The sequence below is a fragment of the Sapajus apella genome, unplaced genomic scaffold (genome assembly GCF_009761245.1).
Source record: "Sapajus apella isolate SASKATOON/1434 unplaced genomic scaffold, GSC_monkey_1.0 scaffold95, whole genome shotgun sequence".
Taxonomy (NCBI): Eukaryota; Metazoa; Chordata; class Mammalia; order Primates; family Cebidae; genus Sapajus; species Sapajus apella.
Window position 1 is genome coordinate 8,016,082 of NW_022437035.1, and position 11,893 is coordinate 8,027,974.

The 11,893-nt window shown below is 43.6% G+C and overlaps 1 protein-coding gene across 25 annotated transcripts in view; it reads left to right on the forward strand.

The window, feature by feature from the left end:
- DEPDC5 (DEP domain containing 5, GATOR1 subcomplex subunit) overlaps window positions 1–11,893 on the forward strand; it is a 165,925-nt gene that overhangs the window by 51,074 nt on the left and 102,958 nt on the right. For 15 of the 25 annotated variants that reach the window (XR_004262222.1, XR_004262223.1, XM_032256544.1 and 12 more), the window contains 4 exons: window positions 3,396–3,432; window positions 4,308–4,428; window positions 7,601–7,821; window positions 11,406–11,609. Coding sequence is in view for 23 of the 25 variants with exons in the window: in XM_032256544.1 (XP_032112435.1) it covers window positions 3,396–3,432; window positions 4,308–4,428; window positions 7,601–7,821; window positions 11,406–11,609 (583 nt within the window). In the remaining 2 variants the exon portion in view is untranslated. Of the gene's footprint in view, window positions 1–3,395; window positions 3,433–4,307; window positions 4,454–7,600; window positions 7,822–11,405; window positions 11,610–11,893 lie in introns of all 25 variants that reach the window. The other 10 variants (XM_032256541.1, XM_032256548.1, XM_032256546.1 and 7 more) reach the window with 1 other exon arrangement.

Genomic DNA, 11,893 nt, shown 5'->3' on the forward strand with positions numbered 1-11,893 from the left:
AAAAAAAAAAAAAAAAAAAAAGAATTCATTTTATTATGATATGACTGTTGTATTCCAATGCTAAAGTCACTCAGATACCAGTGGGATAAAGATAAAGATGCAGATATGCATTGCAGCAAAGGGGGGATATGATAAAAAGGTCAGATCTTAATAGTAAAGAAATGAAAATTTTGGCTGAGTGCAGTGGCTCTTGCCTTTAACCTCAGTGCTTTGGGTGGCCGAAGGAGGAGGACTGTTTGAAGCCAGGAGTTTGAGACCAGTCTGGGCAACAAATGTAGTGAGACCCCATTTCTACAAAAACTAAAAAAGAATTAGCCTGGTGTGGTGGCACATACCTGTAGTCCCAGCTACTTGGGAGGCTGAAATGAGAGGATTGCCATCACACGCTAGCCAGGGTGACTGAGTGAGATCTTGTCTCTAGAAACAAACCAAGAAAATAAATGAAAATTGTAACAAGAATGGGGATTCTTTTTTTCTTCTTTCCGAAGAGGTTTAAAATATACTAATAATTATACCACATGCTACAAAAAGTGTGGTGAAATTAGCACTTGAGTACCTGGTTGGTGTACATTACAGTTGCAAAGCATTTCAGCCATGTGTATTGAGAGCAAATGTCCATGCTGTTTGACCGGGCACTTCCATTTTTGGGCCTGCAGTGTAAGGAAATAATTGAAGTGATTTTATGCAAATACATCTGGGCTTAGTTTTATTTATAATAGTTGAAATTTTATTTATAATAGAGAAGTTGAAAACAATAGGGCAATGGTTGAACTATGAAATATCCACTTGATGGAATATATTTGCACCTGATAAAAATGCAAGTTTTTTTTGTTTTGTTTTGTTTTGTATTTTGCAACTGATAAAAATGCAAGTTTTTTTTTGTTTGTTTGTTTTTTGAGACAGAGTCTTGCTCTGTTGCTCAGGCTGGAGTACAGTGGCATGATCTCAGCTCACTGCAGCCTCCGCCTCCTGGGTTCTAGCAGTTCTCCTGCCTCAGCCCCCTGAGTAGCTGGGATTACAGATGGCTAATTTTTGCATTTTTAGTAGAGATGGGGTTTCACTATGTTGGCCAGGCTGGTCTTGAACTCCTGACCTCATGATCCACCCACCTCACCTTCCCAAAGTGCTAGAAATGCAGGTGTGAGCCACTGCACCCGGCCTAAAAATGCAAGTTTTAAGAACCTGAACAAGTGATTTTTTGTTTTTGTTTTTGTTTTTTTTGAGATGGAGTCTTGCTCTGTCTCCGAAGCTGGAGTGCAGTGCTTGATCTTGTTTCACTGGAACCTCTGCCTCCTGGGTTCAAGCAATTCTTGTGCTTCCCGAGTAGTTGGGATCACAGGTGACTGCCACCACACCCGGCTAATTTTTATATTTTTAGCGGTGGTGGGGTTTCACATGTGGGCCAGGCTGGTCTCAAAGTCTTCAAGTGCCCTCTGCCCAGCCTTCTAAAGTGCTGGGATTATAGGCGTGAACCACTGCATCTGACCAGAACTTGAAGAAGTGTTTTTGATGTACTGTGAGAAGAAAGGCAGGCTGTTATGTTTGCAAGCCCCACACCTTAGTGCTTTCATTCCCTGCCCTTTCCTAGTAGAGCTGAATTCACTGAGGGTTGCTCCATTTGTGGCTGTGTGTCAGGGCTACTTCTTTCCTTTTTTTGGGTGGAGGGCTGTTAATGTTACTCTTCTAATGGGGGGGAATATTAATTTGGATCAATCTGAGGAATCCTAACATAACCCATGTGAAATAGTGAAGTAGTGGGAGATGGGGGTCTGTCCAGAAAGGACATCTCTTACCTTTACCACAAGCATTCTCAGCAAAGTAGAACATGGAAAAACTTCTCTGCACCATGATTATTTTATTTTATTTTTTTGAGACAGAGTCTTGCTCTGCTGTACCCAGTTCAGTGGCAGGATCTCAGCTCACTGTAACCTCTGTCTCCTGGGTTCAAGCAATTTTGATGCCTCAGCCTACCCAGTAGCTAGGACTACAGGCCTGCGCCACCGTGCCTAATTTTTTTTTTTTTTTTTTGAGATGGAGTCTCTCTCTGGCTCAGGCTGGAGTGCAGTGGTGTGCGTCATCTTGGCTCGCTGCAACGGGCTGCCTCCTGGGTTCAAGTGATTCTCCTGTCTCAGCCTCACAAATAGTTGGGATTAGAGGCATGCACCACCATGCCCGGCTAATTTTTGTATTTTTAGAGGAAACAGGGTTTCATCATGTTAGCCAGGCCAGTCTTGAACTTCTGACCTCAGGTGATCTGCCTGCTTCGGCTTCCCAAAGTGCTAGGATTATAGGCATGAGCTATCATACCCAGCCACTGTGATCATTCCAAAAAAAGCAAAAATTAGTATTGTTATGAGAGGTTTCAAAAAAACCTGAAAGAGATTTCAAAAAAAAAAAGTTATATAAATAGTGATGGGGTCTCTCTGTGTTGCCCAGGGTGTTCTTAAGCTCCTGAACTCAAGCGATCCTTCTGCCTTGGACTCCCAAGATGCTGGGATTATAGGCATGAAACACTGTGCGTGGACTTTATTTATTTAATTCAAAAAAGATTTTTAAGAAAATATAAAAAGTGATAGCTCTATTAGTTTTTTTCCTCTACCCTTGTTCTTGATTTCAGCAAATTGGGTGATCTACAGTGTTCTCAGCTCTGGTTTGTGTAGGCAGACAGGTGACAGCACCATAGTGAAGGGGGAAGCATGCAGCATTTGGGTCAAGTGGGACCTAGCCATGGTGGCACAAACCCAGCAGTGGATTGACCAACAGTCTACAAGATCTGGGCTTGCGGCTGGATGCAGTGGCTCACACCTGTAATCCCAGCACTTTGGGAAGCCAAGGTGGGTGGATCACGATGTCAGGAGTTCAAGACCAGACTGGCCAACATGGTGAAACCCTGTCTCTACTAAAAAATACAAAAATTAGCTGCGCATGGTGGCTCGTGCCTGTAATCACAGCTACTTTGGAGGCTGAGGTAGGAGAATTGCTTGAACCGGGACCTGGGAGGTGGAGATTGCAGTGAGCCGAGACTGCGCCACTGCACTCCAGCCTGGGTTACAGAGTGAGACTCCATCTCAAAAAAAAAAAAAAAGATCTGGGCTTGGATTTTGGTTCTGCCACCTGGTGAATGTGGGGCTTTGGATAAAGTCCCTTATTCTTTTTCCAATTGAATATCCCCACATGTAAGGGGGAGTCCATTGCCTCACTGGACAGGGCTGTAGAGTCAACAAGATGTGATGTGGGAATAAAGGACCATGGGAGGTAGACGTCAAATGTTAGCTCCTGCCTTTCCATCAGTTACAGGCTCTCTTCCCTGTGGAGCAGCACATACATATTGTCCCTTGTAATAAGTTCTTTTGTAGTGAAGGAAGGAGTGATTAATTATCTGTTTAATTTTTCAGCCTGCCTCTGAGAAAGCGAAAAATGGTCGTGATACATGTAAGTATTTTTTGAGATATGTTTTTTCTCGCCTTTAAAAAAGGTTCAGCTGACTGGATGCAGTGGCTCACACCTGTAATCCCAGCACTTTGGGAGTTTGAGGTGGGAAAATCATCTGAGGTTAGGACTTCAAGACGAGTCTGGCCAATTTGGTGAAACCTCATCTCCACAAATATACCAAAATTATCTGGGCATGATGGCAGGTACCTGTAATCCCAGCTACTTCGGAGCCTGAGGCGGGAGAATCTCTTGAACCTGGGAGGTGGAGGTTGCAGTGAGCCGAAATCGTGCCATTGCACTCCAGCCTGGGCAGTAGTGAGACTCCATCTCAAAAAAAAAAAAAAAAAAAAATGCTAGCCTATGGCAACAGAAGTATATGAAGTCACATAAAAAGTTCATGGAAATGTCAGGAGACCTGAGTTCCCTTTGTGTCGTGTTTGCAGGGTCCCTTAATCACCTAATATTTTTTTCCTGTCAGCTGCAAAATGGAAAAACCTTATTTTTCTTTTCCGTAGGCCATTTGTAGGGATCAGGTAGAAAGTTTTAAAGTACTGAACATATTAAGATGATTTATTTTATGAAGAGTCACAAAAGAATGAATGCTACCCATACCTTGCCTTTATTTAGTGCTATTCTATTTCTGTATTGCATTGACGTACACGACATTTAATCTCAACTTGATGAATGGGTTGTTATCCCATTTTTTCAGGGAGGAGAGGATGATCACCTGTGCCTTGCAAATTTTGATGAAGATTCTCTGAAGGCATTTGTTTGAAATGTGTTTGGATGACAATTTGTATTATTTGTGCATTGCAGCTCTCAGGCATCTGTTTGAAATGTATTTGATGACAGTTTATATTATTTGTGTATTTCAGCTCTCGGAAGTCCAAAAGAATCTGAGAACGCCCTTCCCATCCAAGTAGATTATGACGCCTATGACGCTCAAGTGTTTAGGCTGCCCGGCCCATCCCGGGCTCAGTGCCTCGCCACCTGCAGGTTTTCTGCCAGATTCACTTGGGGGGTGCATATAAAAGTTGTGTTCAGTAGTGACCTCTAAGAGAGCAACCTTGATCATCTTTTCTTGTTTTGTTTTGTTTTGTTATTTCAGATAGAGTCTCCCTCTATTGCCCAGGCGGGAGTGCAGTAACACAATCTTGGCTCACTATAACTTCCACCTTCTGGATTTAAGTGATTCTCCTGCCTCAGCCTCCCAAGTAGATGGGATTACAGGCACCCACCACCACACCTGGCTAATTTTTGTATTTTTTGTAGAGATGGGGTTTCGCCATGTTGGCCAGGCTGGTCTTGAACTCCTGGCCTTAAGTGATCCACCCACCTCAGCCTCCCAAAGTGCTGGGATTACAGGCATGAGCCACTGCACCTGGCCTTGTCTTGGATTTTATGCTTATGTTTTATTCTTTATTTTTTATTTTTTAGAGACAGAGTCTTGCTCTGTCGCCCAGGCTAGAGTGCAGTGGCATGATCTTGGCTCACCGCAACCTCTGCCTCCCAAGTTCAAGTGATTCTCCTGCCTCAGCCTCCCAAGTAGCTGGGATTACAGGTGCCCACCACTGAACCTGGCTAATTTTTGTATTTTTAGTAGAGATGGGGGTTTCACCATCCTGGCCAGGCTGGTCTCGAACTCCTGACCTCGTGATCTAACTCCCAAAGTGCAATACTGTATAGTCTTGGGGGATTTTTATATTTTTTAGTAGAGACTGGGTTTTATCATGTTGGCCAGGCTGGCCTCAAACTCCTGACTTCAAGTGAAGTCGGCCTCCCAAAGTGCTAGGATTACAGGGCATAAATCACCGCACCCAACCTCGTCTTAGATTTTACGCTTATGTTTGTATTCTTTATGTTGACTTTCTATTTTCATGAATAAATAAAGCAGAGCTCTAGCTTATATTTTTTCCCAGTTGACCAAGTACCATGAATCAGTTTTCCAGATTTCTTAACTCTGTAGCTTTAAGGACAACTGAGTGGAATAATATTATGTTTCTTAATTTTGTGGCAAATGAACTTAGAGTGACCACATGCTTGTTTTCTGTTCTTTTCCCTCATCCAGTCCTACCTGAGAATGCTTAGAGCTCAGAATTAAGTGCTGTCAGCAGCCTTTCTCCTATGTGTCGATGCTGCTTGGGAGCTCCGTAAGAGCTTCTTAGGGGCTTTTCTTTATAGTCTTTAAAAATGCTCTCATAGTTCAAGATTCGTTTTCTTTTGTCTCATCGAAGATGACAAGACCTGGTGTTTCAGGTACCCAGGTTGTCTTTGAAGGCACAAATTGTGTCTTAATTAGTGCTCTACCCTCACACGTGGCTAAGCGTATACTGGTGTTCAAATATTTACCGTGGAAGGAACAAACAGGAAGTCAGCACTTGGAACCTGTTTTCAGGCTCTGTTTAAGCTCTTACTAAAAAAAGATCCTTACAGGAGGAGAGGGAGCAGCTCTGATGCCACAAGGGCAGCCCTTGGTGGGCTTATTCTTTTGTTCTGAGCTTTTGCTACTCTATCGGGCTTCTCTCCTTTTGATCCTTCTTCCTGTTGCTTTTAGAGGTTTTCCCCTTAGGAAATTTTATGTTTTAATAAGGGTATAAATATTCCATCCAAAATTTAAATGTGGGAGAGGTGATGAAACAAAGCTAGCAACATGGTGATAACTGTTCATGATGCTAGTCTGTATTTGAGCATGTCTGAGCATTTCCTAATAAAAGTTTAAAAATGGCCGGGTGCGGTGGCTCATGCCTATCATCCCAGCGCTTTGGGAGGCCTAGGCAGGTGGATCACTTGAGATCAGGAATTTGAGACCAGCCTGACCAACATGGTGAAACCCTGTCTCTACTAAAAATACAAAAAAATTAGCCGGGTGTGGTGGCAAACGCCTGTAATCCTAGCTACTTGGGAGGCTGAGGCAGGAAAATTGCTTGAACCCAGGAGGTAGAGGCTGCAGTGAGCTGAGATCACCACCCCCTCGCACTCCAGCCTGGGCGACAGAGTGAGACTCCATCTCAACAAAACAAACGAGCAAAAAATCCCAGGCAGCCTGTATTTTTTTCAATAGTACATACTTCAGCATAAGTTTCTTTCTTTTTTTACATGTTATTTATTTAGTGTCACCTCACCTGGCACAAAGCTGATTAGTATATGTTTCAACAAATATGAGTTTAAAGAAAACATTGGCCGGGCGCGGTGGCTCAAGCCTGTAATCCCAGCACTTTGGGAGGCCGAGGCGGGTGGATCACGAGGTCAAGAGATCGAGACCATCCTGGTCAACATGGTGAAACCCCGTCTCTACTAAAAATACAAAAAATTAGCTGGGCATGGTGGTGCGTGCCTGTAATCCCAGCTACTCAGGAGGCTGAGGCAGGAGAATTGCCTGAACCCAGGAGGCGGAGGTTGCGGTGAGCCGAGATCGTGCCATTGCACTCCAGCCTGGGTAACATGAGTGAAACTCCGTCTCAAAAAAAAAAAAAGAAAACATTATTACAGAACCATTATTATTGGTTACAAAATTAACACCAATCCCTAAATGTCCTCTAATAGCCAGTCCATGTTCAGTTTTCTGAATTGCCTCAGAAGTGTGCTTTTGCAGTTATGTAGTTTGACATGGGACCTAAACAAGATCTACTTTATGCATTTTGTTATGTCTTTTTGTGTGTGTGTGACAGTAGAATGTTTTGCTTTCTTCATTTGGCTGATTTGTACATTGTATTGTTTAAGTTTTCCTTTATTCTGCAGATTTCCTGTAAATTGGCAATTATTTTTGGAAGCTTGATTAGATTTAGATTCAAATTTGAGGGTGAGAAGACTTCTCAGGCACTGTGTACTTCATCTCACATCACATCATTCCTCTCTGGTCATTCTGTTTTTAGTGATGTGAGATTAATCAGTGGGAACAGGTGGGGTCAGCCTGGAGCCATCATTTCTTTGCAGCTATGATTCTAGGACTTTGGCTGCTTGAGGATTGTCATTTTCCACCTCTCTTATACAACATCTCAAGCTGTTCAGGGTGAAGTACCACATACAGGTTTCCCACTTGTAGATCACACTAGGGATTTTTGTTCCTGGCTTCCCAAGTGGCTTGGGCTGGTGATGGGTTTTGGAGTTTTAACCTGAGGTAGGACAGCATCCCTCACTTGATGGTAACTTTTTGTTTCTTGCATGGCAGATCTGTGCGAGAGCGAGAGAGTCACAGTCGAAAGAGTGCCAGCTTCTGTGATGTTTCATCCAGCCCTTCCCTACCAAGCCGCACACTGCCCAATGAGGAAGTGAGGAGCCAGGCTTCTGACGACAGCTCCTTGGGCAAGAGCGCCAACATCTTGATGATCCCACACCCCCACCTGCACCAGTATGAAGTCAGCAGCTCCTTGGGCTATACCAGCACTCGAGGTCAGAGTGCTGAAGCACAGAAAGAGCCAGGGACATCTTCCTTAATATAGTGGCTGACTGGAGGTGGGAGGATTGGTCAGAGGTGGGGTGTAAATCCCACACCTTAATTATTTCTATGCCAGTGCAGTAGGTACAAATCACTTTGGTTGTTAGTTTTGTATATATTACACATTTTTTGGTGATAGAGTACCCAGGCTGGAGTGCAGTAGTGTATTCACAGCTCACTGCAGTATGGCCTCAAACTCCTCCTGGACTTGATTGATCCTTCCACCTCAGCCTTCCAAGTAGCTGGAACTATAGGCATGCTACCATACCCAGCTGATTATTATATTTTTTTATAGAGATGGAGTCTCACCATGCCCAGGCTGGTCTTGAACTTCTGGGCTCAAGTAATCCACCCATCGGCCTACAATCTCCTAAAGTAGTGAGATTACAGACATGAACTAATTTTATTGCACCCTGCCTATATTATACTATTTTTGTGTTTACCCTTTCTTCATCTGTCATTGTAACTATATACCTTTCCATATATTAATGGAAATCTTTTCTTAGGCCTAGGGTCAAAAGGGTTTATTTCTTTATCATTTCCATTCGTGCCATACATAAAACAACCTCTGTCATAAGTTCCATGTTAATTTCTCACTTACCAGCCAGGTGCAATGGCTCACACCTGGAATCACAGCATTTTGAGAGGCCGAGGTGGGTGGATCACTTGAGAGCAGAAGTTTAAGACTAGCCTGGACAACATGATGAAACCCTTTCTCTGTTCAAAATACAAAAATATAGCCAGGCGTGGCAGCAGGTGCCTGTAATCCCAGCTACTCAGGAGGCTGAGGCATGAGAATCACTTGAACCTGGTTGGCATAGGTTGCAGTGAGCCAAGATGGCACCACTGCACTCTAATCTGGGTGACAGAGGGAGACTCCATTTCAAACAAAAAAAAAAAAGTTTCTCACTTATCTGTTTTGTTTTTTTTTAACTTTTATTTGCATTTACTTTGTGCTGAATTTATTCCCATGCCATCAGTTTTTGTTTCTTCAGTTTCTTGCCTTTTTCCTTTTTTTTTTTTTTTTTTTTTCTGAGACAGAGTCTTGCTCTGTTGCCCAGGATAGGGTACAGTGACATGATCTTAACTCACTGCAACCTCCGCCTCCTGAGGGTTCAAGTGATTTTCGTGCCTCAGCCTCCCAGGTAGCTAGTGTTACAGGCACATGCCACCACAGCGACTGGCACGATCTCAACTCACTGCAGCCTTCACCTCCCAGGTTCGAATGATTCTCCTACCTCAGCCTCTTGAGTAGCTGGGACTACAGGTGCACACCACCATGCCCAGCTAATTTTTGAATTTTTAGTAGAGATAGGGTTTCACCATGTTGGCCAGGATGGTCTCTATTTCTTGACCTCGTGATCTGCCTACCTTGGCCTTCCTTCCAAAGTGCTGGGATTACAGGCATGAGCCACTGTGCCCGGCCTTTTTTGTATTTTTAGTAAAGTTGGGGTTTTGCCATGTTGGCCAGGCCGGTCTCTAATTCCTGCCCTCAAATGGTCCACCTGCCTCGGCTTCCCAAAGTGCTGGTATTACAGGCGTGAGCCACCGTGCCCAGCCTTGGGATATCTTTTTCTTTATGTGCAATGTCCTTTTCTGGTTTAGGAATATTTTGTTCCTTTGTCACGAGGATCATCTTGGTGTGGCAGGGGGAGCTCATGTATGTTAATCTGATGAGCTGTGTACATCAGGCAGCACATCTTGGGTGCTTTGTTCACCTGGACATGCTCATTGACCAGAGAATCTGCACCTAAACCCGTAAGTTTGGCATGACTGTGCATTTTTAAGCGTGTGTAGCAAAAATTCAGTACTCTTTGGGCCACTGACCCTCTGTGCAGCCATACTGTTTGGCCTGGGAGCACCTCGTATCTCCATCATTGTAATGTGGAAATGGTACATACTGTTTCCGTAAAGTGACATCTTTTATATACTTGGTGGCTTTTTGTATACGCATACCCTTGATGGCCCGAGCAGTTTCATGGATGGTTTCTTTTGTTTGTTTGTTCGTTTGACTCAGGGATTCGCTCTGTTGCCCAGGCTAGAGTGCAGTGGTGCAGTCTTGGCTCACGGCAGCCTCAACCTCCTGGGCTAAAGTGATTTTCCCACTTTGGCCTCCAAAGTAGCTGGAACTACAGATGTGTAACAACACACCTGGCTAGATTTTTAATTTTTTGTAGGGACCGTCTCAATCTCTTGTCCAGGCTGGTCTTGAACTCCTGGGCTCAAATGATCCTTCCACCTTGCTCTCCCAAAGTACTGGGATTATAGGAACAAGCTACTGCACCTGACCTGTACTCATCTTTTTTTCTTTTTTTAAATTGGGTTTCCCTCTTTTATTTCCTTAATAACTAACTGGACTATATTCTTTTTATTTTGTGAGTTAGAGCATCAATTTCTTAATTTACAATGAATAGTGAAACTTTCATGGAAATCTGAACATTCTCTTCTTGCCTGCAAAGCATCTTGAGGAATGAAATGCAGTATTATAATGTATGAGATTCTGTGCTAGGCATTGGATAGATAATGTCCTTGGAGTTTGCATCTGCTGGACCCACTTTTTCATCTGGGTGGATGCTTAATGAAAATGGGATACACACAAGAAGAGTTGGTTGTAGATTTCAGTCCTTTGATCCACTCAGACATGCTGTCTCTGTCTCCCACAATAGGACCTGTCTGCCATTGTACCAGACAGGCAGAGTCTAAATATCATACCATCTCCTTACCTGGCCAAGGCTGGAGGCATTCATTTCTTCATTATTTTTTGCTCAGTATTTTTTTTTTTTTTTTTTTAGCATAATAACATGTGATTGCTTACTCATGTTCCAGTCCACTAAGTCAGTGGAGGGGCTTCTGATCCACTCAGTCATTCAGGAACTCAGGTTCCTTCCATCCTGGGATGCCATGATTATCAACATTGGTCTCCTAGGTTTCCACAAAGGGGAAAAGAATGTAGATCATTCATGGAGATAATTGTGGTCCAGGCCTGGAATTGAAGCATACCACTTTTGTCTGTGCTCTGTTGGCTGAAACTAAGTCATTTGGCTTTTCTGCAAAGGGGCTGGGAACTATAGTCTTATGTCTAATAGGAAAATCAAATGGTTTTATAGTGAACACAGTGACTAGCTCTGCCAGGATCTGCCCTTCTGGTCACCACATAGCTATTTTTATTGTTCCTGTCTCTTAGATAATGTACTCATTCCTTTCCCAAGGGAAACTCAAGTCCCATCATTCAGTCATTTCTTCTAGCTCAAAATTCAGGATCTCCAGGCAATGTCCTTCCCATCAGATTTGGTTGTGACTTCATTGTGCCAGTAATTTAGAACCAAAACTCCCTTCTCCCAAGTATTTAAAAGCAAACAAATACAAACATTTCATTTCTTTATAGTTTGACAGTTTTACTCGTTTCTCTCACTCCCTGACATTTATGATGCCCACGATTCTTGTCAGCCTTGGCTTATCGCTTATCAGTCTGCCTAGTTCTGGTTTCACTGCGGTTCTGTGCTTTTTCCTTGTGACTCTACTCCATGATAACTGGCAGATGTCCTGGAGAACATGATGGAGCCACCACAGCGAGACTCCAGTGCACCAGGGAGGTTTCACGTTGGCAGTGCAGAATCCATGCTGCATGTTCGACCTGGTGGATACACGCCCCAGAGAGCATTGATTAATCCCTTCGCCCCCTCTCGAATGCCCATGAAGCTCACGTCCAACAGAAGGCGGTGGATGCACACTTTTCCTGTGGGTAAGTCAGTTGCTTAAAAGAGAGCCTTGAACTAGGAGCTCTTAGCCCTGGTCCTCAGTGTCAGTTACCCATGTGTCCTTGGTCAGTTGCCTCTGTTGCTCCACCAGTAAGATAGAATAACCATGCCCACTTTGGCTGTCCCAGGGGTTCTTTTAAAGATCCTTGAAGATGCACTTGGGAATAGGCTTTGTTATGAATTAGCTGTATAAACCTGAGGGCTTGTTTGTGTCTTGTCTTTTCTCTTCTCTTCTCTTCTCTTCTCTTCTCTTCTCTTCTCTTCTCTT